Below are 17,349 nucleotides of genomic sequence, written 5' to 3' on the forward strand. Positions count from 1 at the left end.
TGACCGATTCAATTATACTTAAACAAGAAAAAAACATAGTCAAACAAGAAGTAGTCTTTCTTTCTTTTAAAGCATTAAATAAACTATCATAACCCACTAATCTGACATGCGAGTCCCATCTCACATGGCTAAACTTTACAATTTGTTAAGATTTTGTACTTAAAGAAAAGATCGAACCAATAATTTAGAAAACAGAATAATCCAGAGATAGGGTTTTCAAAATTTCACACACATAATACTCTCCAATAACATTTTCAAATTTAAATTTGATTTGAAATAATTTATGTTATGTACAGACTATATAGAATATATTTATATAATTAAATCATTATAAATATTTATAATTAATTTTAGATTTAGAAATAGGTAACCTAATAAAAATTACTATAATTATTTCATTGTCATAAGTTTAAATTGATAAATTATGTAAAAAATTGAGATCCAAATCCACACGCCCATGACTCGTCAGCCAGTGATGTTAGCTTAAATTAGCTTAAACTGACAAACGGTTACTTTATCTTTCCCTTCCCAAACCAAAATCTCTGGCCTCCCTTATTTTCTCAGTCTCTCTCATTTACAGTTTCAAAAAAAGGAGAAAGAAAAGAAAAAATAGAATCAATATGTCACAGCGTCGTTCATTTCTCTCACGAAGAATCCTTAGTCGATCCTTTACATTTTCTAAATCCTTCAAAGAATTCAAACTTCCAGAAACTTCTACTCAATCTGATTTCGCTCTTCTTAGCGGCGGTTCGAACAAATTAGTATTCGGAGGTGAAAATGACGGCGCCGTCGAATCGGATTCCGGCGATGCCACGTCATCGTGGTCAAATATGTTGCCGGAGCTGCTAGTAGAGATTATACAGCGAGTGGAAGCTTCTGAGGACCGTTGGCCACTCCGTCAAAACGTTGTCGCATGTGGATGTGTGTGTAAGAGATGGCGGCAACTTACTGAGGAAGTTGTTGAGTCGTCTCTTCAGGCTGGAAAAATTACATTCCCTTCTTGCCTTAAACAGGTGCTAATTGCTTTTTTTCTCTCAATTTTTGTTGTTTAATGAAAAAATTAAAGTGGGTTTTTAAATATTTTCTGTGATTTTCCGTAATTGGGGGTTCAATTGGATATAATTTTATGTCGTTTGAGCTTTAATCTGTGGTTACTTCGTGAGGAAATTTGTTGTGAGTAAATTTTTTATGTTGTTGTATAGTTCTCATTGTTGCATAAGCTTAATTGTTGTGGTGTTCTGATAAATGAAGCATTGAGGAACGGGAAAGGAGGAAAATTGTGGAGTTGGTACTTGGGAGAGGGGGGGGGGGGGATGGGCCTGAGTAGAGCTGAATAGAAATAGAGGATTCATGTAGCCGTCCAAACTATTCAGGGTCAACACAAAGTTGATTGATTGTAGTTCCGTAGTCGATTGGACTTGTTGCTTTGGAGCCGGGAGCAAGAAACAGATCCAGGATTTAAGCTCTATGGATTCAACCTTTAAGGTTTTAGTGTTGGACCCATTGTCTTTTTTAAATTGTGTTGCAATTTTAGTGGATTTTTACGTAAATATTTGCTACGCGTCGAATGTGCTGGGTTCAAATGAACCCAGTGCCGCAACATTGCATCCGCCTCTGGCTGGGATTTCAACGGGACTTTCTTTTAGGCGTTTGGATTGTCAGTGTTGGCTACATGTTAGTCTAAATCAAATTCTTCCAGAGAGATTAGTTGGTCAATTTTGATTATGGTGTAATTTCAGCGAGCTGAGTCCATTCCGAACTTGATCAACTCATACTACACAGAGTTTCCTGTATGTGCAAAAGCTGCGCCCATACTAGTTCTGATAGAACATAGAAGAAGCAATCCCAGGGGAAAAAAGGGAAATTATTTTACTGTTCTTTTCGAATACTGGGTTTGTTTTCGTAATTATTTCAGTTGAAAGAAATATTGTAGCTTGATCATCTGTGTAATGTATGTAATTAGGAGCTTAGTATACCTCATTCTTGAAGTGAAAATTCTCTATGCATTTGTTGTTTTTAATTCTATAGTATTTTAAAGTGATGTCTTTTCCGTCTCCAATTTTCTACTGCAGCCTGGGCCTCGAGACTCTCCTCTTCAATGTTTCATAAAACGTGACAAGAAAAACGCCACATTTTACCTATACCTTGCTCTTTCACCCGGTGAGTTCTTACTTTGACAAATATTATTTTCAGGAACCTAACTTCGGGAAATTGGCTGCTACCTGCAATAATAGATGCTTGACTTGATGAAAACATGATGGTTGGACTGTACTTTAGGTGTTAATTAGCAACTGAACAGTCATACTCTTTAAATTACCTTTGATTTTTTCTGGGTCAACTGACTTGGTCTGTGTTTTCTTGTTAGACTTTATCTCAGCAGAGACTATTCAACTGTGCATGTGCTATTGACTTATCAATGGAAGTCTCAATTGTCTATTGTCTACGTGCTGACACCTATCTTTATCGTGCTCCCAACTTTCTTTTGTAAAGATTTGAAAGTTTTCCTAATCCTCTTTAATATCTTAATCTTTTTATTAGTATAGTCGAAAACATTAGCAAGTTTCCCTTGCTTAGCAGTTTACAGAGTCCACAGACATTCACCTTCTTTAAGATCTGTTTTTACAAGTACGGTAAAGAAGAATCATTATGCTTGTTTATTTTGTTTTCACATGTTATTAAGACTCCTTGTAATAAAAGGCTGTTGTATTACTGCTATTTTACTTAAGCTATCAGCTTGAAGGATGCTTTGAGTCTAATACTCCATCTACCAATACATATTCTTTTTCAAAGACATATAGAGTCGCCAGTTATAATATGTTGCTCTTAGGTGTTAGAAATTTCTCTGTTTTTTGACTTTTTTTCTCGGTATTTATCTTTTGCAGCATTAATGGACCAGGGGAAGTTTCTCTTAGCAGCTCGGAGGTACAGAAATGGTGCTCACATTGAATATATAATATCTCTTGATGCAGATGATTTGTCTCAGAGAAGTAAGGCGTATGTTGGGAAGTTAAGGTAATAATTGGTTGACCCCTGAAACTGAACACTGAGGAAAGCAATTTCTTTTTTGTAATATGTGCTCATCTTTGCCAGGCTAAATGAGTCTGACGGGCTAAAGCTATGCTTTATCCTAAAATTCCTAACGATCAAAAATATCAAAATTCTCAGTAACATGTCTAGTTTCATATATGTAGCTTGACAAGATGCTGATCAAGGACTTAGGAGAATTGATATTTGTACAAAAATATAACATGGTATGGCTAGAACACTGTAGAGTAAAATTGAAAAATTACATAATTATTTTGGTTCTTTGAGATTGACATAACCTAAATTCGAATGAAAGATAAATAAATATTTATTGTGGTTAAGAGTATCATGTACAAATTGATTTTGTTTCATGAATCACAAGGCATTTCACCCTTCTCTTGCTTCTTCTTATTGCATGTTTTGCTGATCCTCTAAGGTGTCTTTTCACAAAAGAAAGGGGAAATAGTGAAATAACAAACCTTCAAAGTCTGATCCACATAGATGATGTCAAATACTAAAAGATGTTCTAGATGCGCAACATGTGTCAGTAGTATCAAATGTGTTTTTTTCACGATGCGTCTGTTAGATACATACCTTGTTTTCTTGTGAGATATTTGGGGGTCACAGACTAGAACCCTAAAGTGTGAACCCTAAGTTGTTTTTTTGACCTTAAAAAGATTAATTTGGTGCTATTTACTCCTCTCTGTTTTTCAAGTATTACAACTTCAAGATATCCAAGTCTCAGAACACAAAATTGTTTGGTATATAGATGTTTACCCATCTTTGCTGCCATGTAATGGAGAACTCTAATCTTGCCGGTGTTTTACAATGCATTAGTTTTCTGAGTATGTGCAATCATACATTCATACTGCTTCTGATTATTCATACATGGTTGACGTTCCTGTTTAGTTAGTTTTTTCATGAAACCATTACTTTAATAGAAATATGACACATTAATGACAAAGGAAATCTACACTTTCCTATTATAGATTGTCATTAAGGAATCTGTTCAATCATGGATATAGAAATTGATGACGCGGTTAAATACACAGCTTCCCCCCCCCCCCCCCACTTCCCCTTAACGGAAGTGTGCTAATACCCTTTTCATTTAGTGGCCCCAGAGAAGGTTCTTAAAGATAGCCCCGTTAATTGTAATTCTTTCTTTAGGTTTTTGTCCTGGGAGGAGGTTAGAAAGTTGAAAGCTTTACTTGGAGCTTTTTGTTAAGTTCGCTCCTCTCCATGTTTTTTAACTAGATTTTCCATCAGGTCTTGTGTTCAACGTTGGTAGCTGGAGAAACAAACGTAACATCAGTGGAAATACCAATACAACTAAGCATGTCATGTCACTTGTCTGCTGGCGAAAGCTTCTCTTTTCTTTAACTTGCATACCCCACCCCAATACATGTATTTACCTGTCGTTATGATATTCGAATAAGGGGAGAAGAAAAGGTGTGTTCTGATTTTCGTTTTAGTTTGTTCATTCATGTTCTAACAATCCCACCGAATCCAACTAACAGGTCGGACTTTCTTGGGACCAATTTTACCATATATGATAGTCAACCCCCACACAATGGGGCAAAGCCATCAAGCGGCCGGTCTTGTCGTCGTTTTGCGAGTAAGCAAATTAGTCCCCAATTACCAGCTGGTAATTTTGAAGTGGGACATGTTTCCTACAAGTTAAACCTGTTGAAGTCAAGAGGGCCAAGGAGGATGGTATGTTCACTCAAGTGTCCCTGCCCTGGAGAAGCTGTTATGGACAAGTCTCAGGATGCTCTGAACAAGAAGCAGCCTGGTTCTGCAGAAACCAGCGGCACTGTTTTGAAAAATAAAGCTCCAAGGTGGCATGAGCACTTGCAATGTTGGTGTTTAAATTTCCACGGCAGGGTCACCGTTGCATCTGTTAAGAATTTTCAGCTAGTTGCAACACTGGACCAAAGCCAGCCTGGTGGAAAAGGCGACGAGGATACAGTAATCCTTCAGTTTGGGAAGGTAGGAGACGATGTTTTTACAATGGACTACAGGAAGCCTCTGTCTGCCTTCCAAGCGTTTGCAATTTGCCTGACCAGCTTTGGCACAAAGTTGGCCTGTGAATAGATTCTTACTCATAATCGTTGCAAGCATGCTTGTAATGCACAACGGAACGCTTTTCGTTTAATTTAATATTCTCTACTTTTTGCTACCTGTGTAATTTAGTTTTATAATGTAGTAGATGTGTGACGATGTTAGTGTAATCTAACTTTCATGCGAATCCCAACATAGTGTAACAAAAGCTCGATCATTCAATACTGGTGTTTCTATCTACTAATGACAATTCCTTGAAACCCATTCGTGGTCACATTAAATTGTTTCTTTTAATCTGTGGAAACTCACTTTGATCATAATTCGCTGAATTATTAACAAATGAAGTAACAAAAAGATTGTTGCCGGCTGCAAGGAGTTCGAGCTGTTCACTTGTAGCCCATTTTCGGACGCTTCTGAGGCTTAACATCTCAGCTGCTTACTTTCCATTCCGGAGGAAGTGCAAATATACTTGATTTTTGGGTCATCATTGAAGTCTTAACATCTCAGCTGCTTACTTTCCATTCCGGAGGAAGTGCAAATATACTTGATTTTTGGGTCATCATTGAAGTCATACACAGATTGCACAAAAATTTGCAAATTACCCACTTTGGAACACAAAGGTTTCGAAAATTGGCGTATGAGGTTGTCGAAGTGCAATCTCCAGACAATCGGGTCTGGTATTTTTTTCGTAGTGCAAACTTAGGATGAACTATTTTAAAGTTACAAATTTCGGTGTGGATCCATCATAGTATAAACTTTAGAAAAATCAGAGTTTGAAGTTAGTCCGTTCAAGTGCAAACTTTAGATAATCAAGTCTGAAATTCCGTGGTCTGAAGTTTGCTGTCACGACCCAATTTCATTACAGGCCGTGATAGTGTCCAACACCGCTGTTAGGCAAGCCATCACTAATAATCTAGTGGTTTCCACTTTTAATAAGTTTGCACATTGAGTAGCAGTCCTCATTAATAAAAGTTTTAGAAGTTTACAGCTGTTAAGTGATTAAACAAAGCAACTGAGTGCAAAATCGAAGTCATAACAATAACCCAAAATCATAAGTCTACTAGTGTGTGTGTCAAGACCTGGTGTCACAAGTATTCGGGCATTCTAGTAGAATATACAAAAGAATACTAGTCTACTGTCCGAAAGAAATAGACAGAAATAATGATCCAAAAGAGAGACTCCGGCTGCTGCTGAACGGCTCGAAGGGGCAGCTCACCGAGTAGTCTCGTGCTAGAAGTCAAGCATGCGCGACGGACTGGTAACTAGATGCACCTGCCTCAGATCCTGCACATCAAGTGCAGAAGTGTAGCGTGAATACATAAACAACATGTACCCAGTAAGTATCTAGTCTAACCTCGAAGAAGTAGTGACGAGGGATCGACTTTGACACTTACTAAGGGTCAAAAACATAATATTATGAAGTTCTAATTAAGCATGTAATATACAATAATAATAGAGCTCAACACGAAGTAAGTAAGCAAATCCTTCTTTCAGGTAAGAAGCAAATCATTCCTCTTATCTATTCCTTTCACCTTTCAAGTCCGTGAAACATTATTAAATATAAAAAGGGAATTTCGGTATCTCTACGCACGAATTATGTCGAGTACGTACGGCCCGATCCAAATATACATAATAATATACTGTGCACTGTCGAGGGTCGAACGGCCCAAACCATATAATATATCAATAAATTCTGTCGAGGCGAACGGCCCGCTCCCATGAGAGTAGTGAAAATTTACCCCGCTCGCAGAATATATTTGCTAAGCGGTTGACATAGATGTTCTCGAGTTGTCATAATATTTCTCAATATCTTTTGAAATAGAAAATTCAACTTGTAACCTTAAAATATTGAAATATTCATCCTCCACTTTAAAACCAACAAGTAGAAAGCGTAATCAAGCAACGATATCAACAAATTATGGTGTAGGCCTAAAACTACCCGAACATAAGTATGAATAGTAGCTACGCACGGACTCTCATCACATTGTGCGTGCGTAACCCCCCCACAAATAGAAACACATTATGGTTTAAGTTCACCTAAGGGGTTGATTCCCTCTTACAAGGTTAGAAAAGAGACTTACCTTGTTTCAAGGTCTACATTCCGGTCCAAGATTGTGCTCACACCCTCAATTCGGTGCCGAATCAACCCAAAGCTAATCAAATAGTATATTAACTAATCAATACATACTCAAAAGTTTGTATTCCAACTATTTAAGAGGTTACCCAACCCAAAATGCAAGGTTCTTAAAAATTCACCCCGGGCCCACGTGCCCGGATTTTAAAAATTTTCGAAGAAGTTGTTACCCATAACCTTAGGAACAAGAATATATGATTTCTATCAAATTCCATACCATTTATGTGGTCAAATCTCATTTTTACCCAAAACCTAGGTTTTTATCTAATTTTTACATGTTAATCTACCCATAATCTATGTATTTAACTCATGTTGTATAGAAATTACTTACCTCAAAGTGCTAGGTAAGAACCCCCTTCCAAAAGCTCCAAAAATCGCCCAAGAGATGAAGTGAAATGAAATAAATGGCCTAAGTCCCGCATTAAATGAGCTGGGCACATGCCTCTGATGTCGCATTTGCGACACCAAGTTCGCAAATGCGACAAAACGCTCGCAAATGTGAAGCCTGGCCCCAGCTGCTAAGGTCGCAAATGCGGCGGAGAGGTTGCAAATACGATCACTGTTGAGTTCGCAAATGCGGCTGAGGCGTCGCAAATGCGAAAAATCCCCGGCTGAGCTTCATCGTAATTGCGAAGCTCATCTCACAAATGCGAAGTCCGCATTTGCGAACTATTTCTCTCATTTGTGAGACCTGCAACTAGTGCCAAGAAACACCAGAAATCTGGTGTGTTTTTCATCCCTTCCGCACATCCGAAACTCACCCGAGCCGTCGTGGCTCCACACCAACTACCCACACAAGTCTAATACCCTCATACAAACTCATTCGAGTGATCAAACACAGAAATAACATCAAAACTACGAATCGGACGCCAAAACGCATGAATTGACTCATGAATTCAAAAACTTCCAAAAAGACTTCCGCTCGTCCGATTCCTATCAAATCAACTCGGAATGACACTAAATTTTGTGTGCAAGTCTTAAATGACATTACAGAACTATTCCCGGTCTCGAAATTCCATTTTCACCTTGATATCACCAAAACCCATTTCAACCCAAATTTCAAAGAACTTCAAGAACCAACTTTTGATATTAGGCGCTGAAACGCTCTCGGGTCATCCAAAACCCGATTCGGACATAAGCCCAACTCCGAAATTATCATACGAACCTATTGGAACCGTCAAATCCCGATTTCGAGGTCGTTTACTCAAAGTGTTGACCAAAGTTAAACTTGGACTTTTAAGGTCAACCTAAGGAACTAATTGTTCTGATTTCAACCCGAACCCTTCCAATTCTCAAACTAACCATCCCCGCAAATCATAAAACAGTAAAAGCACATACGGGGAATCTTATTTAGGGGAACGGGGTTCTAGAAAGCAAAACGACCAGTCGGGTCGTTACATTCTCCACCTCTTAAACAAACATTCGTCCTCGAACAAGTTTAGAATCATATCTGGAGTTCTTAACAAGTGAGGATATCTACTCTGCATGTCCTCCTCGGACTCCCAAGTCGCCTCCTCGACTGGTTGGCCCCTCCACTGGACTTTACTGCGGAGATCCTCTTGGACCTTAACTGGCGATCCTGTCAATCAATAATGGCAACTGGCTCCTATTCATAACCTAGACTCTCATCTAACTGAATCGTGCTGAAGTCTAACACATGTGACAAGTCAGGATGATACCTCCGGAGCATCAACACGTGGAAAATCGAATGAACTCCTGATAAGCTGGGAGGTAAAGCAAGCTCATAAGCAACCTCCCCAGCTCGCCTCAACACCTCAAAGGGGCCTATAAACCTTGGGCTCAACTTGCCCTTCTTTCCGAATCTCATAATCCCCTTCATCGGCGAGACTTTCAAGAGAACCTTCTCGCCCACCATAAATAATAAATCACGCGCCTTCTGATCCGCGTAACTCTTCTGTCTGGACTGTGCTGCGCGAAATCACTCCTGAATCAACTTCACCTTTTCCAAGGCATCCCTCACCAAATCAGTACCATATAACTTAGCCTCGCCGGGCTCAAACCACCCGATGGGAGAACGGCATCGTCGACCATATAAAACCTCAAATGGAGCCATCTCGATGTTTGATTGATAACTGTTGTTGTAAGCAAACTCGGCCAAAGTCAAGAACTGATCCCACTGTCCCCTAAAGTCAATCATGCATGCTCTGAGCATGTCCTCCAAGATCTAAACTGTCCGCTCTGACTGCCCGTCGGTCTGCGGATGAAATGTAGTGCTAAGCTCTACACGAGTCCCCAACTCACTCTGTACGGCTCTCCAGAAATGCGAAGTGAACTGAGGGCCTCTATCTGATATGATGGAGACAGGCACACCGTGCAACCGAGCTATCTCCCGAATATATATCTGGGCCAACCTCTCTGAAGTATAAGTAGTTGCAACTGGAATGAAGTGTGCCGACTTGGTCAACCTGTCAACAATGACCCAAACTGCATCGAACTTACGCAAGGTTCGCAGCAACCCAACTATGAAGTCCATAGTAATGCTCTCCCACTTCCACTCAGGTATAGTGATCTGCTGGAGTAGGCCTCTTGGCCTCTGGTGCTCATACTTAACCTGTTGGCAGTTTAGGCATCTAGCTACATACTAAACTATGTCTTTCTTCATCTGGCACCACCAATAATGCTGCCTCAGGTCACGATACATCTTCGTAGCACCTGGGTGAATGGAATATCAAGAACTGTGCGCCTCCTCTAGGATATTCTCCCTCAGGCCATCGACATTAGGAACACATAGATGACCCTGGAGTCATAGAACATCATCCTCGCCAATAGAAACCTCTTTGGCACTACCCTGTAGTATCGTCTCTCTGAGAACCAATAGGTGCGGATCATCAAACTGCCGAGCCTTGATCTGCTCCAATAGTGAAGACTGGGCGACGACGCAAGCAAGAACTCGGTTGGACTCTGAAATGTCCAATCTCACAAGTCTGTTAGCCAAGGACTGAATGTTCAAGGCTAGTGGCCTCTCCTCTACTGAAATGAATGCCAAGCTACCCATACTCTCTGCCTTCCTACTCAAGGCATACGCGACTACATTCGCCTTGCCCGTATGATAAAGAATGGTGATATCATAATTCTTTAGTAACTCAAGCCATCTACGTTACCTCAAATTGAGATCCCTTTGCTTGAACAAATGCTGTAGACTGCGATGATCAGTATAAACCTCACAAGACACTCTATATAGATAATGCCTCCAGATTTTAAGAGCATGAATAATCGCGGCCAACTCCAAGTCGTGCACAAGATAATTCTTCTTATGGGACTTCAGCTGACGTGAAGCATATACAATAACTCGCCCCTCCTGCATCAATACACAACCCAAACCAACGTGTGAAGCGTCGCAATATACAGTATACATCCCCGAACCGGAAGGCAACACGAAAACTGGTGTTGTGGTCAAAGCTGTCTTGAGCTTCTGGAAGCTCGCCTCACAATCATCGGACCAACGAAACTGAGCACCCTTCTGGGTCAATCTAATCAATGGTGTTGCAATGGATGAGAAGCCCTCCACGAACCGGCGATAATAACCTACTAACCCCAAGAAACTCCCGATCTCTGTCGCCGAGGTAGGACGAGACCAACTCTGAACCGCCTCAATTTTCTTAGGATCTACCTTAATACCCTCGCCTGATACCACATGCCCCAAGAATGCCACAGAATCTAACCAAAACTCACACTTGGAGAACTTAGCATAAAGTTTCTGTTCCCTCAAGGTCTGAAGCACCACTCTCATATGTTGCTCATTCTCCTCCATGCTACGTGAGTAAATCAAGATGCCATCAATGAAGACAATAACAAAGTTATCAATATAAGGCCTGAACACCCTGTTCATCAAATCCATAAATGTCGCTGGGGCATTAGTCAAGCCGAAGGACATCACTAGAAACTCATAATAGACATATCTATCACGATCTGGCGGCATGCCCGGAAGGTCAGAAGGAAACACATCGGCGAACTACCTAACTACTGGCACTAAATCAATCGTCAAAGACTCTGTGGTAGTATCCTGAACATAGGCTAGATAAGCCAAACAACCCTTCTCGACCATATGTCAGGCCTTCAGAAAATAGATAACCCGATTAGATGTACTGAAAAACGAACCTTTCCACTCCAATCTAGGCAACTCTGGTATCGCTAAGGTAACAGTCTTGGCATGGCAATCAAGGATAGCGTGATATGGAGATAGCCAGTCCATGCCCAGGATGACCTCAAAGTCAGTCATATCAAGCAATAAAAGATCTGCTCTAGTCTCGTAACCACAGAATGTAACCATACAGGACCAATAGATTCGATCCACAACAACAGAATCACCCACAGGAGTGGACACATAGACAGGAGTAACCAAGGACTCACGAGGAATATCCAGAGAGTGAGCAAACAAAGATGACACATACGAATAGGTAGATCTTGGATCAAATAATACTGAAACATCCTTACCGCAAACAGAGATAATACATGTAATCACGACATCTGAGGCCACTGCATCTGGTCTGGCTGAAAAAGCATAAAATCTGGTTGGAGCGCCACCTGGCTGGCTTCCGCCCGCCTGACCCCCACCTTTGGGACGACCTCTACCCACTTTCCCTTCGCCTCTGGGCGGTTGGGAAGCCGGTGTGGCTGATGAGCTATAATCAGGGGCTGCTGACCCTGTTGCATCGCCTTGCCCCGAAGTGTGGGGCGGTGTCTCTTCATGTGACTATGATCCCCGTACTCATAGCAACCTCTCGGAGCGGTGGACTGCTGCCCTGATGGCCTGAATACCCACCGGAAGAACCCTGAATAGCTAGTGGGTGGTATGAACTCTCTGGCATGGCGCTGAAGTAGGCATTGGAAGAAGCCTGATGACCGGAGTACCCACTGGAAGAACTCTGAATAGCTGGTGGCCAGTAAGAACTCTCCGGCATAGCACTGAAATAGGGCCACGCCGGAACACCTCGAGGAGGTGGTGGTGCTGAGTATGGGGGTCTGCTGGGCTTGACCCCTCACAAAATGACCTCTGCCCCCAGCTGGGGCACCTCTAAACTCTCCAGAAAAATGAGACCTCTTGTCTCGCTGCATCTGGTCCCTACCCCTCTGACGGTAGCCCTCAATCCTGTGAGCAATCTCCACCACTAACTGATAGTGAGTCCCCATCTCAACCTCTCGAGCCATGATAGCCTGAATACTAGAGTGCAACCCTTCAAATAACCTCGGCACTCGCTCTGCCTCGGTAGGGAGTATCATAAGTGCATAGCGAGATAGCTCAGAAAACCTCGCCTCATACTCGGTCACTGATATCTGACCCTGCTCGAGCTGCTCAAACTGACACCGCAACTCTTCCCTCTGGGAGGGTGGAATATACCTATCCAAGAATAACTGTGTGAACTGGTCCCAAGTCATGGGAGGAGAATCTGTTGGTCTACCTAGAAGATAAGACTGCCACCACCTACGTGTGCTGCCCTCCAACTGAAAGGTAGTGAAATCCACCCCGTGAGACTCTAATATGCGCATGTTGTGCAGTCTTTCCCTGTACCTATCAATAAAGTCATGAGGATCCTCATGTCGCTCACCCCCAAATACCGGAGGGTGAAACCTAGTCCATCTGTCCAAAAGCTTCTGCGGCTCGCCGGCCGCAGCTAGTCTAGGCTCAAGTACAACTGCTGCTACTGGCTGGGCTCCGCCCACGGGAAGAGTGCCCGGGGTATGATATACAGCGGCTGCATGCTCAAGAGCCTGAACGGTAGGGGTTTGTGCCCCACCTCCCGCCTGAGATGTGACCGGGTCTGCTGGAAGTACACCAGCCTGAGTTATAGAATTCATGAACCGTAGCATACGGCCCAAGACCTCCTGGAAGCTCGATGCTGTCATGAAGTCGGCCGGGGCTGGCTCTGCTGCGGGCACCTCGCCCTGCTCCTCAACTATAGGATCCTCCACTGGATCGGCTGGCGGTGCAACTGGGGCAACTTTGGGATGTCCTCGCCCCCTTACCTCAAAGTGCTATTTGAGAACCCCCTTCCAAAAGCTCCAAATATCGCCCAAAAGATAAAGTGAAATGAAATAAATGGCCTAAGTCCCGCATTAAATGAGCTGGGCATAAGCCTCTGATGTCGTATTTGTGACACCAAGTTCGCAAATGTGACACCAAGTTCGCAAATGCGACAAAACGCTCGCAAATGTGAAGCCTGACCCTAGCTGCTAAGGTCGCAAATGCGACGGAGGGGTCGCAAATGCGATCACTGCTGAGTTCGCAAATGCAGCTCAGGTGTCGCAAATGCAAAAAATCCCCAAGCGGAGCTTCATCGCAATTGCGAAACTCATCTCGCAAATGCGACGTCTGCATTTGCAAAATATTTTTCACATTTGCGAGACCTGCAACTAGTGCCAAGAAGCACCAGAAATCTGGTATGTTTTTCATCCCTTCCGCACATTCGAAACTCACCCGAGCCCTCGGGGATCCACACCAACTATCCACACAAGTGTAATACCCTCATACAAACTCGTTCGAGCGATCAAACACAGAAATAACATCAAAACTACGAATCGGACGCCAAAACGCATGAATTGACTCATGAGTTCAAAAACTTCCAAAAAGACTTCCGCTCGTCCGATTCCTACCAAATCAACTCGGAATGACACCAAATTTTGTATGCAAGTCTTAAATGACATTACAGAACTATTCCCGGTCTCAGAATTCTGTTTGGACCTTGATATCACCAAAACTCATTCCAAAGCAAATTTCAAAGAACTTCAAGAACCAACTTTTGATATTAGGTATCGAAACGCTCCCGGTTCATCCAAAACTCGATCCGGGCATAAGCCCAAGTCCAAAATTATCATACGATCCTATTGGAACCGTTAAATCCTGATTCCACGATCGTTTACTCAAAGTGTTGACCAAAGTCAAACTTGGCCTTGTACGGCCAACCTAAGGAACCAATTGTTCCGATTTCAACCCGAACCCTTTCAATTCTCAATCTAACTATCCCCGCAAATCATAAAACAGTAAAAGCACATACGAGGAGTCTTATTTAGGAGAACGGGGTTCTAGAAAGCAAAACGACCGGTCGGGTCGTTACATTTGCGTTGCACTGATGCAAACAAACTTCAAACACATTAGTCTGAAGTGATGCAACAGATACGAAAAAAATAGACACAGTAAAATCAATGGAACTCCAATCAACCACACAACTCCGCAACTAGAAGATTTAGAAGAAGAAGCTGAAGTAGAGTCCTTTTTTGGGGAGTGTTTTGTTACTGCTAGTCACTAATATCAGTACTTGCACTAAAGACAAAGCATGTGTTTTTCTCGTGATGAGATGAGATCACTTTGTTCGACTTTGTGGGTACATTGAAAGCGAAAGAAGCGGCCACGTCTTGGGGAGACTCAAATAGACCATGATGTAACAAATACGAACAGAATATGGAACTTTAAAGGAGTCCAGAACGGTTATTTTGGACTCAAGCAACACAAATAGATTAAAAACAAATTGGACACCATTTTATATATAGCGTGGTTATTCACCGCACTATACCTTACGGTGGTTTTATCCGTTAAGGTATAGCGCAGTGAATAACCGCACTATATTTGAACTTAAAATGGGCCGGAGGTATAGCGCGCATATATAAGGTACTATACTATAGCGCCTTATATATGCGCTAATGTTTGGCTAAAAATGCATATATTTAACCATTATTGCCTCATATTTTAGTACTTTTAATCGTCTTTTGAGTATTAATTATATTACTTTATACTTAATATTATATTTTAATTGTGTAGGAATAAAGCGGTGTTAAGATAAAAAGATTTGGAGCAAAATTAAACAAAACACGGACGAAAAAAAAAGTAAATTAAACGAATTAAAAAAGAGGAGAAAATGGGGGGACACCCTTTAGTGTTTGTCCCCCAAGTGGAAGACAAAGAAATGCAATTGAAATCAAACAACTAAAGAAGACCTGGCAGCGCAAGAATTGAAGGAGATGAGGCGTGAAACGCTACTGCCTCCAATGCCAGGGCCAGCGCGACGCGCTGCCCTAGACGCTGAGTGACGGAGACTTTTCCTAGTTTTCTCTTGGACAAGGTTATTTCGGTTCTATACGGTCCCAACTCGTATAAATGGAGTCCTAAACATAATTTGGAGGGGAGCCAACATACTTTGAAGGAGAATTCACGTAGAGGAACACACACCACGCTTTGGAGGAGGCTTCTAATTAGTTTTTCTTCTCTTCTCTTCCTTTAATCTCATAGCTTATTAGTTCTAAAGTTTTGGGTGCTACATGAAGGTTATAGTTTAAAGCTTGAATTGTTCTTATTATTTTATCATATTGGTTTATTTATTCAATCTTGCACTTAATTATTTGATTGCTTGATCACCAATTGAATACTATCTACGAATCTAGGATTGAGCTCGGGAGAGGGAATTCTAGATTGCATATAATATTGAGTAGAGCGAGATCTTGAACCTGATTAACGGGGAACAGATTTGCGGTTAGGATAGGGATATACCTAATCGCCTTGTTTGGTTATTATATGGAAATTATAAATGCGTTTGTTAATCCTAATTCCATAGGAATATAGGCCTTAAGTTAACTTGAATAGGCGAGTAGTACTTCGGAAGAAGGCTACGAGTAATATTAACCCTGCTAATCAATAAACTAGATAATTTAATTAGATAATTTAAGTGGAAGACTCAATGGGGTTGTTAGCTAACCCATAACTCTAGAATATCGCCTCTCATTGAATTCATGTCTAATTGCGCCAAATTATTCCTTTAATCTCTTAGTTTGTTACTCCAGATTAGTTGAGTTAATTCTTCATACTTAGGTGTCACGAACCCCAAATCCACTAGGTGTGATGGAACCTAACCCAATCCGCTAGGTAAGCCAATTAACCACTAACTAATTCTAATAACAATTAATAAAGCGATTAAGTAAAGAAACATCTGAATCTTATACATTTTTCAAGGACTGGTAGAACAAATCATGAGCTTCTAAGAATAGAGTTTACAGTAAATACATCATCTATTTGAAAATTACATTAACAGAGTTTTATAGATCTAAGGCTACCATGAACAATAGGCAGCTACAACCGGGACGCAGGTACATCTTCAAATCCATCTCCCATCGAACACAGCAACATCAACAGTCAGTATCTGCATGCAAGGTGCAAAAGTGTAGTATGAGTACAACCAGCCACATGTACTCAATAAGTAATAAACCTTACCTTAGGTTGAAAGTAGTGACGAGCTAACACAAAGGTCGGGTCCAACACCAATATTCCACAACAATTCATAACAGCATAGTACAAGTAACAAAAGAGGTATCTCAAAAATAAAATGCTCAGTTCGTTCACAGTACCAGAAAGATAGGCATTTCTTTTCAAGTATCTCAGTGAAACTCAAATCTTTTACCGAAACGGCCAAAATACGAGTAAGTTTGAAAACTGTGATTTTTCCCAAAAATCCTTTCAACAATAAATAAGATGTTTTATTTTCCTTTCAGATAGCAAGTGTAAGATGTCTCTCAATGCCTATATGTAAAAATGTATGAGAAGTCATAAATGACGTGATAGTATATAGCAGGAGAAAAAATGCATCTCTATGCTTGTATGTCAAGTATGCATGCCAAATACGATGCAAATCAGTGATAAAGATCATATGCATACTCTCAGAGTATCAATTCACTCAGTCCTCCCAGTCACTCGGCACTCGGCGCTCAGTACTCGGCACTCACACTCGGCACTCGCACTCAGTAGTTACCTGTGCTCACTGGGGGTGAACAGACTTCGGAGGGGCTCCTAACAGCCCAAGTACTATAATCTGCACAGACAACTCACGTGCCATTATATCAATATCTGGAATCGCACGGACAACTCACGTGCCCAATCTGACCCGCTGCGGCGTACGGACAGCCAGGCCCTCGGCCTCACTCAGTTATCAATCTCTCCAATCTCTCGGGCTCACAATGTCATGATACTAGCCCGAAAATAATGATAAGCATCAATAAATAACAACAGAGACTGAGATATGATATGCATGTGAATGTGTATGACTGAGTATGTAATGCAATGAAAGCAGATTACTCAACAACAGAAATGACCTCAGTAGGACCCAACAGGATAAGCATATAGCCTAGAC

At 41.4% G+C, this 17,349-nt stretch overlaps 1 protein-coding gene across 1 annotated transcript; it reads left to right on the forward strand.

The window, feature by feature from the left end:
• The first annotated feature begins 521 nt into the window (after positions 1 to 521).
• Positions 522 to 5,307, forward strand: LOC104121419 (tubby-like F-box protein 7). Its single transcript, XM_009633415.4, has 4 exons — positions 522 to 1,013; positions 2,073 to 2,160; positions 2,883 to 3,012; positions 4,542 to 5,307. Exons 1-4 carry the CDS (start codon positions 621 to 623, stop codon positions 5,116 to 5,118), a joined length of 1,188 nt encoding a protein of 395 aa, XP_009631710.1. The 5' UTR covers positions 522 to 620; the 3' UTR covers positions 5,119 to 5,307.
• Positions 5,308 to 17,349: the final 12,042 nt, after the last annotated feature.

The sequence above is a fragment of the Nicotiana tomentosiformis genome, chromosome 7, assembly GCF_000390325.3.
Source record: "Nicotiana tomentosiformis chromosome 7, ASM39032v3, whole genome shotgun sequence".
NCBI lineage: Eukaryota > Viridiplantae > Streptophyta > Magnoliopsida > Solanales > Solanaceae > Nicotiana > Nicotiana tomentosiformis.

Coding starts and splice junctions, on each gene's coding strand:
- LOC104121419 (XM_009633415.4), top strand. CDS start 621: ATGTCACAGCGTCGTTCATTTCTCTCACGAAGAATCCTTAGTCGATCC. Junction 1,014..2,072: donor TCCCTTCTTGCCTTAAACAG/GTGCTAATTGCT, acceptor TTTCTACTGCAG/CCTGGGCCTCGAGACTCTCC. Junction 2,161..2,882: donor ATACCTTGCTCTTTCACCCG/GTGAGTTCTTAC, acceptor TATCTTTTGCAG/CATTAATGGACCAGGGGAAG.